Below are 20,051 nucleotides of genomic sequence, written 5' to 3'. Positions count from 1 at the left end.
CCTTCATAGATCAGAGGCAAACAGACCATGTGGAATGCTCCATCGTATTCCCAATTACAGAGGTCCTTCTCACATACGGTATATATATACCCTAATAAAGCGTAGTATGGTGGCACCAGAGACCTCAGGGGATCTTCTGTGTACATAAGACCTAAGACGCAGACAATAACGCTGAATATATGTGTCAAAGCTTGTGAACAATTATAATAAATATGTTTAAAACATCCAAAATAACAAAAAAGTTATAGATATGAAAACTTCAGTGAGCACAATACCGAGGGGACCCCCTAGTACAAGCCACCAGCCAATGGGAATTGGGATCACGTCACGACAACAGGAAAAGGTCACACACTTTAATATTGGACAAAGGACGAAACATATCAAAACTGGTGCAAAGTAGTATCCCACAGCAACCAATAAAATCACTCGGGTCACCATGGACCTCTGCTCCATTCCTTCTTTGTACCAGTTTTGATACATCTTCTCCAATTTGCATAGCTAGCTCTACAATAAAGTAACAAAATGCGTGGGATAAGCAACACTTTAAGATGAGGGTCTCGGATAGAAGGCTTCCCCAGATGGGGATGATAAGGACACCTCAATAACTTGGGGTTCAGGCAGAATAAAAGTAATGAGGTTCCCTTTAGGATTGTCCTGATCTGAATACACAATGGTATCTATGTACCGTATTTTGGTAATGGCTATTAGGAAAATGTTCACATCATGAGCCTAAGCTACACATAATAGGAAGATGTGTAGCTGACAGATGATAATTTAGTGGGGGGGAAAAAAAAAATCACCCGATTAGTTGGGTCATTTGTTTGCCTATCTTTGGCCCTTATATATTGAGATGTTGGTTGAGATGTTCGGCTGATAATCGCCACATATAATAGGGCCCTAAGTCATATTGCTGAATTGTTATTTATAGTCAATCGTCATAAAACACTTCATCCTTGGTAATGATATCTCACATATTATGTGGATGTTGATCTTGATGGTACGAATCCTTACCCCAAAACTTTTTGGGGACAAAGCCCAGCTGGAAGGTGTGTCATGTGACCACTGTCTGCCTTGTACTATGGTGAAGGAGAAGGTATGAGGTTATTTTTTCCCAGCCCCATGACTAGTTTAGCATTATCTATAACATGTAAGAAATGTAAAGAGCCCTGTCCTGTGGAGAGGTTCCTTTTAGAAGGACCAAAATACCCTATGGTGACCTGATGATTGCTTGTCATGTTTCTTTAATAAATTCTAGTTAAATGTATAAAATAACATTCATCGAGAAAAAAAAATGGTCATGAAAGATTTAAATAACACATTGAAGTGATAGCGGTAATTCCCAATATAAAAATAGATTTATATCTTGAGCGCCGTCCTGCTCCCCTATAGAGAGGAGTCAAATCTTTTTACATTTGGTAAAAACAAATCAAAATGATTAAGTTGAGGCCGACATCAGTGAAAAGTCCCATTAAGGAGTCTGAAAATAATCATTAAACATTCATAAAAACATTGGGAAAAAATATATTTTTTATGTATAAAGATGAAAAGTCCATTGTCCTCTATGTATTTATTACTATGTATAATCGCCAGCTTCATTTTACAGTATACATAGAAAACAAAGAACACGGACATTTAGAGGGGCCTTTAGGTTGCTTTGAGGGGCCTTTAGGAGAATGCTTTGGCCCCTATAGTTTAGAAAGTAGTATGAACCCCAGCTTGTGGACCCCACTAATGTTATGTCCCAATAACAAAATGTGCAGAGTTAAACTTTGCTAAATGCTGAAAACCCATTGGCATCCATGAATAAGTCTGCTCCCTCAGCTGCTGGTGTTGTTTCAATGTATCAACCTAGGATAATGTAGCTTTCATATACAGCAACTGTGTGAGCCGGATCAGGTTAGGAGGGTATTTAAAAGTTTATTTCTTCACTGTTTATACTTGCTAACATCAAGCAGAGGTCTTAAAGTGACTCTGTACCCACAATCTGACCCCCACAAACCGCTTGTGCATTCGGATAGCTGCTTTTAATCCAAGCTCTGTCCTTGGCACAGGGCTGCAAGTTTAAAAGTTGTTTTTTAGGACAATAACTGCATCACCTGCCGAACGGACCCCAGGACAGATCTTGGATTAAAAGCAGCTATCTGACGGTACAAGCGGTTTCAGGGGTCAGATTGTGAGTACAGAGTCAGTTTAAAACACTGAGGAATCAGAACAGTAAGTAGCGTAGATTAGAGAGATAACAATCAACAACACCGTGAGGAAGCTTTATTAAAACAGGACCAGACAAGGTATGTAAGGAATCAGAAGCTGTATAAAGAAGGCTGCTGGCATACACTAAAACACCTTTAAGGCCTTTTTCATAAGGGCTAAAATGCTAGTTTTTATTTGCCTTTTTGCCCTTTAGTGATGGGATGTATGTTAGCGGTAGTCCCTGGTACTACAAGGCTGTAAACTGGTAGCTGGAGAAGTCCAGACGATGCAGCGACGTAGCCAGGGCTGCATAAAGGTGAGAGGTATTGAAGCGAAGGCAGTACACCGGGCTGCTGGTCGGAGATGACAAGGAGAAGGACTAGAACAACAAAGGGAAAACATCATATCAAAATATGAACATATAATCTCAACCTTATAAATAAAGAGAATGCTGAGAAAATGCTATCAGGATTTAGAATTTGATGGGCACGATTATTCAGTCAGGGGGTATATTTATTTCCCTAATGCTCACCCCTATATAATCACACCCCTCACCCCCTATATAAAAACTAGACAAAACATAAACCTACATTGTCAGGAGGGCATCAAGAAAAAAAGTTCAGCTAAATAACTGCAGCAGTAATTCCCTTAGTGGTGACTTTTTAAAAAAAATATGAGCTTAGCCAGACAGACGTAGAGTGTCCCATGGAGATTTATAGTAGTAGTAAATCCCATTGTCCGCTCTCACCTGTAAACATTGATTCATTCTTTTGTCCCATAGTCTGACAACTCCGTAGTATGAAGATCCACTAGCTATCATGTTGTTCCCATCACTTTGAATGCAATACAGGGCACTGTCATGGGGTTCTTCCCATTCATTGACACACCTCCTGAAATGATAAGATATATACAATATAGCTCTATCAGTATAATTTTTGTAATATATTGATAGCTGCATTATTATGTCTTATAGCTATCTTAGACTCAAACAGGTGAAGATGTGTTCAGTGGGGGATGTTATTGATCGGGGTGTCACTGTTGGCGATGTCACATGCGGACCCGATAAACTGAGTGTAAGGCACACACGCAGCAAGACAGCCTTAATGGCTACTACCATAGGCAAAAGTGACCAATGCCAGGTATGTTGTGTTATGTAAGACCCCACATGTGGTAATGCCTCCTACATATTCAGCGTTATGTGTATACTTTTGCTATACTACCTTATGTAAGCTTTCAGCAGTACAACAGAGCCTTTATCTCACCCGTCCTCTACTGGTAATGAGATAACTCTGCTCATTCTATCCTATTCTACTGATCTAAGCTTAAAGCAACTCTTTAGCCACCAACCCACCCACCAAACCGCTAGTACCATCTGATTCATGAGAGTGAATCCTTACTTGTTGTGTCTATAAAAAAGGCACCTGGTACTTTGGTTAGAGCCAAAAAGTCAAACTGGTGTGGCCTAGAGTGTCTGTGCCCTAGGTCTGGACGCCTCTCCTTTATTCCACCCCACCCTCCTCTCATTAGGAACACCCCCCAGGCAGGATTTCTAATCATCGCTCATCTATACTGCACCTGTGTTGCTACAGCACGGGTGCAGTTTAGAACAAGAGATAAATAGGAGAAATCCTGCCTAGGGGTGTTCCAAATGATGAGGAGAGTGGGGAAGAAGAAAAAGGCGTCACAGACCTGGAGCACAGGCACTCTAGGCCACGCCAATATAACACAGCGCTGCAGATTAAAAGATATTTTTTTGCTCTAACCAAGGCACATTTTAAAAGACATGAATGGTAAGGATTCACTCTCATTAAATGGATGGTACTAGCGGTTTGGTGGGGTGGGTTGGTGGTTACAGAGTCGCTTTGAGGGTTAGCTACAGAAACCAGTATCAGTCTATAATGGTGGCTCTAGTAGCCTGAATTTTTTTTTTAGTAGCCTGAATTTTTTTTTATAGATAATACAGTAACATAAAAACATTTTTGTGGTTTTTTTTTTTTACATACATTATAGAAATTGGAGAAAAGTTAGTACAAAGAAACTATATAATATCGCTTAAGAAAATACAGTGGATAAATGGAAGGTCACAGTAAAGTACAAATAAGCCCAAAGGATCAATCCACACAACAAGCTCTGAAACCACCCTTCAGCCCCTGCCAAGTGCACCTTTAGGGAGACACGATGCACAGAGAGAGAACTGACTGTACTAATGATTATATTTCCTTCGCTCTTAGGTCAGGCCAGCTGATAAGCAGGAAATCCCTAAGTACCCCTTTGTGTGTGGATCAATAGCATTTTAAGTAGCTTCTCATTTCAGAAGGGAAGCTTTCCAATGCCTCTGCTTCATCGGCTGCCATAGTGCAGGGTCTCTAAGCAAGGCTGCTATCTGGTCATCACATTCACAGCCTCTCCCTATTTAACTACAGAGAGTCTATGTCATTGCTAATGAAAATAAATTATTTATAATGTTAGCACGGCTGCCTCGTGTAATGCTGACCCACAGCTACCAGCCAAGTTACCAGCCTGTCCCCTGTGGTGATACTACTGGTTTTTGCCATTGCTTAGGGCCATTATGCTGTGTAAGTTTGTTGAATCTGTGGAGGTCTGACCACTGTGGGCACTGCCATTTGCTAGTGCAAAGTGTTACAGCACTGTGCCACCCTGATGGCTTCGATTGCTTTCTCCAGCCCTCAGCATGATGGCCAAAGATATACCAGTGTCCTAAGACTGTGCCTTTAAATAAGAGTTCTGATAGAAAGTTCTGAAAATTTTCTACCCGACTTTTACTATTAGCATTTACTATTTTTTCAGGACATCTGTCATGTTGAGGCCAAATAACGTCCGTTATTTTGCAATGATACCTGTGATTTCAAAATAACGCATGTTATTTGGCCTCAAAATGATGGCATCCAGAAAGACTGCCAAAATAAGACGTTGTGTGAACCTAGCCTTATGCTGCCGACTCCTCCTTTGAAAGCTACTAGTTAGGCCTGTAGGCAAAACCATGAAGCAATGAAACGACAGAATGGGGAACCATGGAAGGCCTCTGTTATAAAGCCGCACTTTGCACCTTCCTCTCCTCTGAAACCCAGAATGGTGCCAGGCTCCTTCTCCTTGTCAATTGGGCTTCGTATAAATGTAATTTTAGGAAACCCCTATGGTTAGCATTAGTATCATGTCTCAATAGTTCTACTAAGCATATCGCTATATAAAATATTTTCAGGGGTTCGGCACCCCCCCTTCCCCTCTCTTCTGTATTCTGCAACATGACCAGCTGTGGCTTCAGCATTAGGTAAGGAGGTGAATAAGTATTTGACATTACCTATGAATGTTTAGTGTTCTACGGGGATCTGCATTAATAAATTATAATAGGATGGCATCACTTTCACTTGTCTGACATCTTGTCTATCCCAATAAGTGAAAAGCAGGAAGACCAATTAGTATCTGGCAGAAAAGACCCATAGCTGAAAGATAATCAATTCTATGGAGACCCGACCTGTCCTTCTCCCATTAATGTAGGACGCTGACAGTAAACAAAGTGTTCCCCTTGACCTTATGTGCAGTCACACTGACTCTGTGCTAAGTGGTAATGTACCCAATCAATAGAGCTGAGCTGCTGGATGCTGCACATTGCTGGCAGCCAGCGCTGCTCATTTAGACTGCACTTAGATATTCTGCACCCGGGCATTACCATAGACATGCAGCAAAGAGCATCTGCTTAAAAGAACGCTGCTTCCAGTATTTAGAGGAAAATTCTGATGAAAAAGATAAATAAAATGTTGAATATCTCTGCAAATATCTTGGATGTAATTTTCTGTCTGAACAGAGAATAAAAGAAGGTGAAGCAAAGTTCTGCTGGATTTCTGATACCAGAATGGTGCAAATGTTTTTATCAATCCTAGACAACAGCACACGCAGGGAAAGTGTTTGGGCTCATTCACATCATGATTCCAGCCTCCACTGCACGTATATATGTTGGCAACCAGGCAAAATCAGATGCCAGCAGACCTGCACAAAGAGCCACGGGTCCCATTCACTTCAGTGGCCAAAGCATCGACAGCTAGTGACTACATTTGGGTCATTTCCCACATATAAAAAAGTTTTTACATCGACTCAAAAGCATAGCACACTGCATTTTTGAGTCTGAGTAACTTTTTTTTATTTAAATGGATGGAAAAACACTGTCAACCTAGCATTACAGACATGCATTTTTGCAATCCGTTTTTTTCGCCATCTGTTTTTTTTGCAAAAAACGGATGCAATTGTGTGCATCTGTTTTTCCATTGACTTCCATTATAAAAAAAGGGATCAAAACACGTTTTTTTTTTTGTTTTGTTTTTAACATACACAAAAATGTAATTGACTTTATTTTTTTTATTTTTGTGCATTTTAACAAAAAGCCTGACTCTTTTTTTTCTAACGCAGAGCAGGAGTGGATGGGCTGCAGCACGGCCCTCTCCCCGCTCATTCTCCCTATCGATAGAAACATAGAAGATTTTCGGCAGAAAAAGACCACTGGGTCCATCTAGTCCGCCTTTTTACTATTTCCATTCTTATCATCTTAGGATAGATATATGTTTATCCCAGGCAGGTTTACATTCAGTTATTGTAGATTTACCAACCACATCTGCTGGAAGTTTGTTCCAAGTATCTACTACCTAATATCTACTATCTAATACATGATACATTTTGACATGTCAAAAGTTTTTCCAAATGACAGGTACAATTTAAGAATCTATACAGAGAGGTTGCAGTTCTGTATTAAAATAAAATCGAAGCCAATAGCTATAAAAATTTATTAGGAAGAAGACTGGACTCCACAACTGGATTAAATGCCAAGACAACAATGGGTGCCGAGCCCATCTGCACAACACTGCAAGGTGAGTGCAGTTACCTCCACCCCCTGACTTCACATATAAAAGTCTTCACATAGAGTAGCCTTGTGTTTTTTTTTCTCTGCAATCTGCTTACAGATTTGTGCTAGCCCCTGGGATGAGGCAGTGGGTGCAGCTACACATGGAGGGGGGCATGGCCTCAAGCTGAAACCTATGCCAGCTCTGAGCTCAGATGCACTGGGATTTATGCAGTGGCCTCCTCCCCATGTGCTTAGTTAGAAGTTATATGACCTAGGGTTTATTTCTGCACTGTGTAGTAAAACTATTCTGCCTTTTATGAAGATTGCCTGGTTGTGGCCATTTTTGAACCCAATGTGCTGAAGTGAGAATTCCCATCTTTTACACCAAATTGTGGACATTCACTTTAAGGATTAATTCCCATGCATCATCATATTCGCTAACAGTGTGTGTAATATACAAATGTGTATAAGCTGGTAGATATTTGTCGCAGAAATTCCATCTGGCTTAAATTTAAAACTTTTGATCCCTAACCCCCCCAGAACTTTAATTTAACATTTACATATGAAAGCTGTTGTGTATAATAAATTAGGGTTACTTTTTGGATCAACATTACTCAGCATTTGTACTGGTGGTAGGCACATGTCACATCCTAGTTCTTTGTTCCACTTACGTGCAGAATGTGCCATTGGGTTCCCAACCAGAAGATGAGGCTTTGGATCACAGCCATGTAACTAAAGATAAAACTATTGGCTGACAAATATGCAATTTTTTAAAAAAATTGCAATTCTTTTTTTTTTTTCAAATTTAGAAATGATACTGATCTATAAAATGTAAACTGTAATCAATATGTGGCGCGATTAATAATAAGGACACTAGATCCTGGTCAGTATAATCAAACTGGTCTAAGAAAGAACAAATGTTCTCAGTATGTACCAGCTTCTGAACTGGACGTGTCAAGCACACTTAGGCAACAACAAAGCAGATCCACCGTGGAGCCTCGCCAGTGCTCATAATTAAAAGTTATTCTAAAATTATTTTCTAATTGCAGTGGGAGTGTGATTCCTCATTCCTCTAATGCCTTTCACTCCCTCAACTGTTTCTCAGACCTCAGCTGGTGTGATAATATACACATAAAGCTTGTGCTAGGCAGCGGGGAGACATCTTGGATTGTCAGATATTGGACTCAGAAATCCCTGAAACCTGATGACTGTCCTACAAGTCATTTTACTTTCAATAAGGCTTTGTGGTGCAGAGATCATTCTGGACCCTGCAATGTTTGCATTAGGGGCTGTTTACACCACAGTTTAGGTCTATGGTTAGCATATATGTTAAAAGTCAACAAAAGAAAGACATTCATTCATTATTCATTTATTTTATGAATAGTTGCATTTTTTTTTTCAAATGCTTGCAGGTTTGGGGAGCTTGGTCTGGAAAAAAGAGGGTGTAAAAACAGTTGTCCTGCCTTAAAGAAAAGAAAAAAGGTCTCAGAGGCTACTTCTGAGTAGTGTACCTCTTGGTGAAAGATCATTGGCTGCTAGACAAGCCTCTATGGTACACTCATTCATTTTGCCCAGTTGAAAGACTTTCATAGGGGGCGCATCATTAAGAAAGAGACTAAGAAAAGCAGGATGGTTGTTTCGACATACTGTCTGCCATCTAGGCTGTTTAACCCCTTAAGGACCCATGGCGTACCGGTATGCCAGAAGGTCCAGGGGCTCTATGAAGTTAGCTCAGGAGGTTCTCGCTGTTAGGGTACTATCACACGGAACGATAATCGGCCGAATCGGCCCGATTCGGCCGATTATTGCTCCATGTAATAAATACAACGATCAGCTGATGACAACGATCATCGGCTGATCGTTGATATAGGTTTATACCTATCTTCATCGGGCGCCAACCGTGCACCGCTACGTGTAATATTGGTGCGCGGCCGGCGACTGACGATATACATTACCCATTACCTGCGCAGCGGTCCCGGCCTGTGATTGGTTGAGTGGCCTGTCAGCTGACAGGCCACGCTGAAGTTAGAGCGCGCGGGACCCGTGGAGAAGAAGACCGCAGCAGCAGCCCTGGAACGTGGATAGGTAATGTATGGTAACAATGTCCCTGGAGCTCTTGTTTAACGATTATCGGGCCGTGTAATAGGTTCAGTAAACGAGCGACGATCTAGCAGATCGCTGCTCGTTTACAGGTATTATCCGGCCCCCATCGGCCCATGTAATACCACCCTTAATGACCAGCCGCAGCTATCCTGCCCGTCATTACCTCCTTCAGTGACATCATCGCTGTGCTCCTGATCCGGACCCCCAATATGTCTATGAGGGTCCCGATTGTTTCCCTTGACTGACAGGTCTCTTACTTACATCCGTGCAGTAAGCTCTGTGACAGGCAGGCTCTATGTGAAGATCTTCAATAACACTGATCAATGCTATGCAATGGCATAGTATTGACCAGTGTATGCAATCTAATAACTGCATGTTATAGTCCCCTAGGGGGACTTAAAGTGTACAAAAAAAAAAAAAATCACCTAGCCCCTCCCATAATAAAAGTTTAAATTACTCCCCCCTTTCCCATTTTATTTATAAAATACATAAAATTAAATAAATCTGTTATATAGATTATATAAATATAATTGTATAAATGAAGAAAGCAAAAAACCCACCAGAATTGCTGACTTTTTGTTACATTATATATCAGAAAAATAATAAAGAGTGATCAAAATGTCCCATCTACACGAATATAGTACCAATGAAAACTAGAGATTATGGAGCAAAAAAATAAGACCTCAAACGGCCCTGTAGGTTGAAAAATAAAAGCACTATGGTTCTTAGAAAAGAAGGAGGAAAAAAATTAAAATGAAAAAATTGGCCAGGTCCTTAAGGCCAAAATCCACTGTGATGTTAACAAAGATGTTAGGAGGTGTGGTTATGTGACGGCACACAGACATGGCGAACAGGCCCTGTGAATGAAAACCGGAAATTTAAAACTGAAAGGATGAAGGTAGATGCCAGCAGCTGGATCCCCACTCATCAGACCCTTATATATAGATATCCTGTGGACAGGTGATGTTTATTGGGAAAACCCTGGTAATGAATAACCAAATCTGTTTCTTTTACTTTTCTTTTTTTTTTTTTTTTTTTTTGAGCATCAATATATAACAGCTCCGTAGAATACCTAAGCATTTGCCCTAAAAAAATAAATATATATATATATATATATATATATATATATATATATATATTATATAATTTGATGGTTACCACACTAACAAAGAGTTTTAAGAGTCCCTTAAGTTTGGGAAAAACTTGGTTCTCAGCTTATACCTAAATGAATTTTCCATTATAAGAAAAGGCACAGCTACTTTCTTGCTGAAACATCACCACTAGAGAACCAGGTTCGGGTTTGAGTCCATCTGAACCCGAACGTTCGGCATTTGATTAGCGGTGGCTGCTGAACTTGGATAAAGCCCTAAGGCTATGTGTAAATCATGGATATAGTCATTGGCTGTATCCATGTTTTCCAGACAACCTTAAGAGCTTTATCCAAGTTCAGCAGCCCCCGCTAATCAAATACCGAAAGTTCGGGTTCGGATGGACTCGAACCCGAACCCGGTTCGCTCATCTATAATCACCACTCCTTAAGTTGTGTGTGGTATTACACATCAAGTCCACTCACTGAATGAAACTGAACTGCAAAATCTACACCCAAATTGAGGACAAGAGTGGTGCCATTTCTGGAAGAAAGCAGCCATGTTTTTCTAAGCCCGGACAACCCCTTTAACCCCTAGGCGACCCTGGACGTACCCGTACGTCCAGGTCTGCCTCCATGTGTTCAGGCCGCACTCTGAAACGCGGCTACCTGATACTAAAAGTCCCCCAGGGGGAATAACCCTAACCCCAAGGGGGCTTCCAGAATAAGTGTAGAAGAAAAAAAAATAGTGTTGTTATTAATAAAAAGCCCCCTCCCCTAATAAAAGTCAGAATCACCCCCCTTTTCCCATGTTATAAATAAAAATAAATAAACATGTGTGTAATCGCCCAAACTATTAATTTATCACATTCCTGATCTTGCACGGTAAATGGCGTAAGCGCAAAAGAATCCCATTTTTGGTCGCATCAAATCCAGAAAAATTGTAATAAAAAGCAATCAAAAAGTCGTATATGCACAATCAAGGTACCGATAGAAAGAACACATCATGGCGCAAAAAATTACACCTTACACAGCCCCATAGACCAAAGGATAAAAGAGCTATAAGCCTGGGAATAGAGCGATTTTAAGGAACGTATATTTGTTAACAATGGTTTGAATTTTTTACAGGCCATCAGATACAATAAAAGTTATACATGTTACATATCGTTGTAATCGTAACGACTTAAAGAACATATATAACAAGTCAGTTTTACCCCAGGGTGAACGGCGTAAAAACGAAAATCCCCCAAATAAAAGAAATGCTTTTTTTTTTTTTCAATTTCACCACACATTGAATTTTTTCCTGGTTTCGCAGTGTACTTTATGAACAAATTCAGCCTGTCATTGCAAAGTACAATTAGTGACGCAAAAAATAAGGGCTCATGTGGGTTTCTAGGTGAAAAAATTCAACTGCTATGGCCTTTTAAGCACAAAGAGGGAAAAACTAAAACACAAAAATTGAAATTGGCACGGTCCTCTAAGGGTTAAATTAATTAGAATTAAAGACTCTATAGGCATCTATTGGGTTCACAATAAAATTCATGGCAAGAAAAGGTTTTAACTAAAGAAATGTTTACATGTATTTACATTGATACAAATATAGACAATACCTGAAGCTTGTTCTTAAGTCCCAGCACCGAATGTATGTATCATAGCCACATGACAACAGTATAGATGGGGTTTCATAGCAGACATCCAAAACTCCGGCTCCTCTCCTGAATTCAGTTCCAAGACAGTTCATTAGCTGGCCACTATAATAAGAAATGGTATAGATGTCAATGGTATAAATATACATATACACACACACCTATATGTAAGTACCAGCTAGGATCTATCTGGGATAGGCTTCAATTTAGTATCATATATGGCATGTCGGATGACAGGGTAACACACACACATATATAACACAGGCCTTGTACACTGTTGTCCGCGATCAATGTTGGAATAGAAGTATTGGCTTTACTTTGAACATCCAAATTGAGTTGAAAATACAGCAGGAAAATATTCATCACCAGATAATCTAATCTCACCATGGATCATAAATCAAGAGCACAAGAGAATACATTTTCCTTTTTCAGATACTCTAAAGGTCAGTAATATTTATTAAACCAGATGCCTATATGTCTCATGTTTGGAACATATGCTCCTCATACTGAAATGCTGTCTCAATCCTCGATGCTGGTCCCTGAAGCAGGTGTCTGAGGCAGCTTTCCAACTTTATGTTCTTAGGCAGCAACATTGCATATTAAAATGTGTATCTGCTCCAATACACTCTAGAACCTGCTGACGCTTGGACTCCCCAAGTAGAATCCGATCATTGTTCATGTTACAGTCATACATACACAATATTTTCAACAAACAAATCATATTTTTTAAGTACATAAGGGCCCTTGTAGCCCATTCATTATACTGTGAGAACAGTTTTCCTTCCTAAATACTGTAATGGACAGGCATTACCTGCAGCAGTAATTCCCAACCTGCAGGGGAACCCCTAAATATGTGTCCCTGTTTATGCTTAATACCATTCCTTCCCTTAAGGAAACCTGATGGAAAAGTACTGTATAATTCTTGTCGCTTGCAAAAAAATAGCTCTGATATGCTTTACAAAGTATCTTTAAGCGAACCTGTTATTACTTTCATGCTGCCTGAACCACGAGTCATGGGGGTGGTGGTCCCTGGTGGCTTTTACCCTCCTCACATGCCTATATATGGATATAGGAACAGCTCTAATAAGAAGCCAAGAGGACCGTCCATGGGATGGTTCGGGCAGCATAGAAGTGATCATAGCCTACCTTTAAAAGATCTTGCTGGAGAACCCTGGATGAGAGCTCAAGGTAATCTGCTTGGCAAACGCTGTCATGTCAAACTTTTGCATTTATTATCTAATTTATACAAATGACTATGAAATACATCCTCCTTATTCCAACAGTAGTAAATCTACTAAGTAATACATACTTAAAGGAGAAGTCTGTCGTTACAGTATTGTATTGCTCCCCCAAAAGTTATACAAATCACCAATATACACTTATTATGGGAAATGCTTATAAAATGCTTTTTTCCCTGCACTTACTTCTGCATCAAGGCTTCACGTCCTAGATAACATGGTGATGTCACTTCCTGGATAACATAGTGATGTCACGACCCGACTCCCAGAGCTGTGCGGGCTGTGGCTGCAGGAGAGGATGATAGCAGGGGGATGCTCAGTGTCCCTCCAGTGTCCTGTGTCCCTCAGTGTCCCCCTGCCATCATCCTCTCCAGCAGCCACAGCCCGCACAGCTCTGGGAGTCGGGGTGTGACATCACCATGTTATCCAGGAAGTGACATCACCATGTTATCCAGAAAGTGACATCACCATGTTATTCAGGTTTTGACATCACCATGTTATCCAGGAAGTGAAGCCTTGATGCAGTAGTAAGTGCAGGGAAAAAAGCACTTTATAAGCATTTCCCGTAATAAGTGTATATTGGGGATTTGTATAACATTTAGGGGGCAATACAATACTGTAATAAAAGCTTTCGCTTGACTTCTTTAATCCTGACAAAGTAGCAAAATATATTATATTCAATGCTCATTAATATTTTTTTCTATAATAGATATAGTAGTTTTAATGGCACCAGCTCTGGTGATCCAGAGTATTAACACATTTTAATCCTTGTGCTCTGGAATAGAGGAGAAAGTGGTCTGGTGGGTTACTTAACTCCCCAGGTACAGCCTTGTCTTGTCCCTGATATGAACCTAAACTGAAAGTGCCCATCATGTTTGTATTTCCTATCTGCAACTTTGTAGCAGGGAGAAAAACCTCACACACGGCTTTTTGTGTCTTTATCAGAAAGCAGCAGCTCAGAACTTGGAAAAGAAGACTAAATAGATAATAACAAGTATGGAAGGAATTGTTAGTCTCACCATGGGCAGCAAGATATGAAAAGTTATGTTTGAGTGGAATACCTAAAGTCTTTCTTGAAATGTTTTATCTTGGTCATGTGACACTAAGCCAGAAGGGCTTCGTATACGGGAATACGTTAAACACAGATTTCTTCTGGCATGTTTGCCTGATCGGTCATGGTCTGGAAGGAGAGGAAGTACTCTGCTCCCTGGACAACCCCTTCAATGGTTTGCAATCCATAGGAAACAGTATGGGCATCTAGATGTGATTCAGTAAGTTGGTTTTAGGAACATCAATAAAGTATTGTCAAGTTTTAGGCTATGTTCACAGAACAGACAGTCTCTAAAAAGATCATCCCGGCCTATACTGCAGTACTGGCCGGATGATCTTTACCACTGCAGAGTTCTGATGCGGGCGCATCCGCGTGCTCCCGCATCAGAACTGCCCACTGCTCACTATGAAGCGCGCGGCCGGAGCCGCTCGCTCCACAGTGTGCACTGACAGGGTTTTCTGCAATGAATAGCGGCCACAGAAAACTGACATGTCAGTTGTTTGCAGCCCCACTAGGGATCCCGGCCGGAGCGTATACCATGTGTAAACGCTCCGGCCAGGATCCCATAGACGGCAAGTTAACGTATATTTTCGTAAAACCACGGGCGTTGTTGCAATGTGCAACAACGGCCATGGTTTTACGAAAATATACATTGTGTGAACATAGCCTTAAGGTGTTTGATAATTGCCATGCTTTTCTTTTTACATGCGTACCTGTCTTACAGGTTCTTGACAAGTAAACAAAAGTGGCATATATTGACCAGAAAATCCCATAAGACGGTCCACACTTGGTTCTATTTTAGTTTCAGTATACCAAATAAATAAAAACAAGACATTAAAGTTTCATCTTCCATTAGTACAAAACGATTTAAGAGCTTCAAGGCATGAAAATAAGTAGGCACTTCAATAAAGTGTAGTTGACTGGTTCCTTACAATCCACCCTTGTGAAGGGCATTATTTAGGAGCGAGTTAGCATTCATTACAATATGCTGGAATGTATCCGATGGGTAATCTCATCTGCCCATTCTTAGCACTGCCTAGTTACTACTGAAAACTAATCATGGCCGGGTAATCCCTGGGAACGGCGTCTAAATGACCTGCTTAGGGGAAAATTAAGCCAAATAACGCAATATCATAATCTTCTACTTTGCTCAATAATCTAACTGCTCCTCTTGTACCCCGCACAATGGAACGAAAGCACCTGCTCTTTAAGAAAGTTACAAACCATATACATTAGGTCAAAAGAATGGAATCTGACATGAGATTCATGTGTTGGACTCCATTATTTGGTCGCCCTCTGCTCCTTGATCCAGTGTCACAGATCTGAGGCACCATCTGTAATCTGGGCTAAAACCTTGTTGGGGGATAAAGACCACACAAAAGGAGAAATAGAGTCCTAGGAGATGTTAAAATAAGTAAACACCTTTGTGTCAGCGAAATAGCTGATAAAGCAGATTAGCGTCTGGTGCGCCGGAGTTCTCAGATCAGAGGGCGAAGTCCTGTACGATCTTTGTAGCCAGCACGCTTCTGTGATCACAGCCCTGGCTGCATGCTGGGGCCGGCCCGTTTTCCCCAGTGGCTCTCCAAAGAGCAGATTATGTAGAATAACAATTTCATTGTCGATGTGTAATTCCCTCCGTGACCGTGACTGTGGGCAACAACATCGACCCTTGATGCCTCGTCCCTAGCAACCATTTACACAGGCTTGACAGCCCTAGCAACAGCCTCCCATGAGATCATCACGGGCAAGCTTTAACATCAAGTGCATGAACTAATCCCCCAAACCTGAACACAGGGGTTCTAGTTATTGGACTTCAGACTTTCTCAGGGCATTGGATGTGTAGACATCAGCAACATGGTTTGCTTCCAAATGCATTTGTAGTCTCTAAAATCAGGAGGAAAAAAATGCACTTTATTCTCTGTACAATCTTACATGAATGTATTTTCTTTAATTTTTTTTTTTTCCTGGACAGGATAAGATGATATTTTCTAACTTCACAATTACCTACCTGGACTCTTTCCAAATAGTGCATGTACATAAGCATGAGCAAAATGCACACAAAGGATATCAGTAAAGACCCTATAAATCTGAAAAGCGTCAGCCGAATGATGATTGTCTATGCTGTTTTATATTGATTAAGCCCTTTTCACTACACGATGTGCGTGTATGCCATGATGCCGTTGTGGATGTATGGAGCAGCCTCAGGTGTTGGCTCTTATTAATGTTCAGATATTAGGAAGAGCCCGGCACTCACCAAGTAAATTATGCTTCTTTATTGTAGTGTAGCAAACATATGGTACAAGGACGGGTTTCGGCCAAGCATGGCCTTCATCAGCTTAGGGGTACACCTAATAGGACATGTCCTAGCGTGGATTGTGATAGCGGTCCTGAATGTGTGAACGCCCCCCTAACGCCATCTAATCAGTGCTGACAGGGCCAAACTGTGTAAGGACATGGGCATTTAACAAGAGGAATCTCAACACCCAGGTGTCAATTTATTCATGAATATTAAGAAGGAATAAAAGAGGAACAGCGCAACAGAGTTATAAAAGATTACACAATTGTTATGTTATGTATTTCCCAGAACAGGCAGGAGAGGCCATAGAAAACACATAGTACTGGAAGGCAAGAAATAAAAAGATATGTGGGAGGGAGGTAGCAAAAACCCTATTGCCATGTCTAAACAGTGCGTATAATACCACCATACTGATTAAAGTTCGGTGGGAATCATATTCTACTGTAAATGAATGGTATGGCCTGTTTCCTCTTTTAAAGCACAATTTTTTAGTAGTAATATGATAAATTGATGAATTAATATGCTGAAATTGCTACATAAATAGTAAATAATAAATAGAAACTAGGCTAAGGCTGGGTTCACACTACGTTTTAACAATCCTTTTTTTTTTTCCATCCGATTTTGCCAACAATGCATTTGTGTGCATCCGATTTGATCTGTTTTTTCATTGACTTTCATTATTAAAAAAAAAAGCCAGATCAAAAAAAATCCTTTCTTTAAAAAAAAACACAAAAAATAAGGTCAGCTATGTTTTTGTGTATATTAAAAAAAACTGATGCGTTTTGATCCGTTTTTTTCCCCAATGGAAGTCAATGGAAAAATGGATAAAGAAAAGATGATAAAAACGTAGCGTAAGATGTCCAATATTAAAACTGGACACAAGTAAATAAAATCAAGGCTTTGAATAGGTTTACAGATGGTTGGTATACATTCTCAGCCCAGAACGTGGAAGGACATAAAACACAATGACAAACATCACCGGGCTTGATCGCAATTCCGGAGGCAAGAAGATGTAGTGTCTAAGGAAAGGATGTTATTTACATTGAGGGCCTGATGTTCCCAACGATATGAAGGGAGCAGAAACGCTATCCTGTGACCAAACCTGCACCCTTATCTCCTCCAGTCATCCTACATCTTATAGAGTGCTAGATGAAACATGAGAGCAGATTAAAAGCCAAATTTGTCATGTGTTTAACTTCAAAAGAAAGCCCTCACCATCATTCCTTACCTTTAGACATCTCCTGAAGGTAGGCGACCACCACAAAGACAACAATGAGGCTGAGCCTACAATAACATTGCAGTCATTCCATCCCCGGCTCACAAGAGACAGAAAAATGTGTCCTTTACTTGTGATCGTCATCACACATATATGCACGCTATATAGAGGTGAGGGAGGAACAGGGAATCTCTAACAGCGATAACATCAGGAGAACATGCGAGCACTCTCACAGGACTCACATCAAGGGATAACAGAGTATTAGAAGTGTGCAATCATTCAATATAGACATTTACGGATAACAAAGATTACTACCAGGTAATATTGGTACTGTTCTGCCTCAAACCTCACAGCATAGGTTACATTTTCTTAGGGTGGTTTGATCACCAACAATGAACATGATAACTGAAGTATCTATCTATCTCCTAGCTTTTTGATTGTATATAGCCATGCAAGTGCTGCAACTATTTTGTGAACGCTCTCTCTCTCTCTCTCTTCTTCTACCACTTACAATAGTTTTTTTTTCCCCCCAAACATCCTCTTCCAAAAAAATGTACTCGAGAGTCGAAAAGGATGTGCTTTTATTCAATAGGGAGAGGGAGAAAAACTGCTGTCTTTTGCTAGTAGATTAACTCAATAGCAGTGTTTAAGGAAGTCAGTGACAGGTTAAGCACCTGTCACTGACTGATCGGGACCCCTGCAGCCATGTTGCGGGGACTTCGATCACTTGTACTGATGGGTGGGGGTAAGCCACTTACCTCCATCCTGTCGGATCGGCTTTCTGTGTATAGAGTTTGCTCTCAGGCAGACTCTATGTACAGATCGCTGATAGTTACTGATCTATGCTATGGCATAGCATTCATCAGTATATGCAATCTAATGATTGCATGTTTAACATTGAAATAAAAGTGTGATAAAAAAAAGTAAGTATTAAAAAAAGAAAAAGTTTAAAATACCTCCTTGCCCATTATAAAACTAAAAATATGTAAAAAAGAAAAAATTAAACATATTACATATCGTAGCGTGCGGAATTGTTCGAATGTGTCTTTTTTTAAAAAAATTTTTGGGAGGGGGGACTTAAATTTCAAGGAAAAAAGTATTGGTTTATTTAAAAATAAAAGGGTTTAATGCTAAATGACATTTTACTTGACTAGAATTATAACTTTCTATAAGCAATAAATTATAACTCCATGTAAGTGCTGATTCTGATGCAAAACTTAACAAAAATTAAAAACAAACAAACTGTAAACTAATCCAAATGGTAACATCTGCATTGATCTATTTGTCTTTCATTCAGCCTTCTAAAGTACAAGCTCTCCATAGTCCACTTGTATAGACTAAGCTGGAGAAAAGCGGGCAAAAGAAAGCATATAACAGCCTCTTCTAGTAAAGGAGGCCTCCTTAATCTGATCAGCTAATAGTTCATTAACCCCTCGTGAATCGCTGCCTCCGTCACACAACAAATGGTCATCTTAAGAAGTGGTCTTGTCTTGTGAGGTCCTCTGCTCCTAATAACACCCAAGACACTTTCAAGTGGTATATTCATTACCAAATAATGAAGAGCGCTCCTTGTACAGATTGTTATTGTACCATTCATTACTAAAACATCTGCCCAGCTTCCCAATATTACCAAATGTATTGTTTGGGTTCTAACCTTCTCCCCTCCTCGTCCTTTCTTCCTTACGCCGAGTATTCACTAATGAGTCTATAATGTGCGGAGGCCAAATGCACTGAAGAGCTCTTGTCTGCTTTAATCTGGACAAGTAATGTACGTTTTGTTTGTTTGTTTATTTTATATTATAGCAGATGAAAGGGATGGGGGGGGCCAGAATTGCTTGGCACTTGCTGGGTGCGGGCATGCCAGTGTGCAGTGTTAAGGAGGTATGAGTGTACAGAGCCAGCATTATCTATTCACAAATGCCTCCCTGATTTGGGATAAAGTGGCAGCTTGGCATTTCAGGGATGCGACCATTGTATCTACTGAAATGAAGAAAATAAACAAACGTCCTACACAGAAGCCGAACGTAAAAATAACAGATTATGGAATCATTATATAAGAGAAGCTTCTGTGCTAGATTACCTTATTTCTGAAAAACATCTGACTGCAATAGAACTGCAGATAATAAAAAAATGGGGAATTATGAATTGTGAGCTCAGAGTAAAGTAATATGTAAAATTCCAATAATTCAGCATCAATGGTACAGCCAAATGCCAGAAAGACTATAGAGGGCAGTATGGACCATAATGCACAAGTAGGGATTTAGCAGGATACAGACACCGGCACCACTATCACCATGTGGCTTGGATCGAGTGCAGGATGGGAGGAGTATTACACTATATAGGCTACTTGCCGTGGTGGTGCTCTCTTGCTT

The 20,051-nt window shown here is 40.3% G+C and overlaps 1 protein-coding gene across 2 annotated transcripts in view; it reads right to left on the bottom strand.

The window, feature by feature from the left end:
* Positions 1-2,248: 2,248 nt before the first annotated feature.
* Positions 2,249-20,051, bottom strand: part of FBXW4 (F-box and WD repeat domain containing 4) — a 126,810-nt gene continuing 109,007 nt past the window's right edge. Inside the window, exons 7-9 of one of the 2 annotated variants that reach the window (XM_069979036.1) lie at positions 11,843-11,983; positions 2,939-3,080; positions 2,249-2,569 (exon numbers count right to left, since the gene is read on the bottom strand). In XM_069979036.1, coding sequence (XP_069835137.1) covers positions 2,438-2,569; positions 2,939-3,080; positions 11,843-11,983 — 415 coding nt within the window. In that variant the 3' untranslated portion in view covers positions 2,249-2,437. The remainder of the gene's footprint in view (positions 2,570-2,938; positions 3,081-11,842; positions 11,984-20,051) is intronic. The other variant, XM_069979037.1, reaches the window with a different exon arrangement.

This window comes from Dendropsophus ebraccatus, chromosome 8 (assembly GCF_027789765.1).
Source record: "Dendropsophus ebraccatus isolate aDenEbr1 chromosome 8, aDenEbr1.pat, whole genome shotgun sequence".
Classification (NCBI taxonomy): domain Eukaryota; kingdom Metazoa; phylum Chordata; class Amphibia; order Anura; family Hylidae; genus Dendropsophus; species Dendropsophus ebraccatus.
Note: the sequence above shows the minus strand (reverse complement) of the source record. Positions and strands in the feature narration are given on the sequence as shown.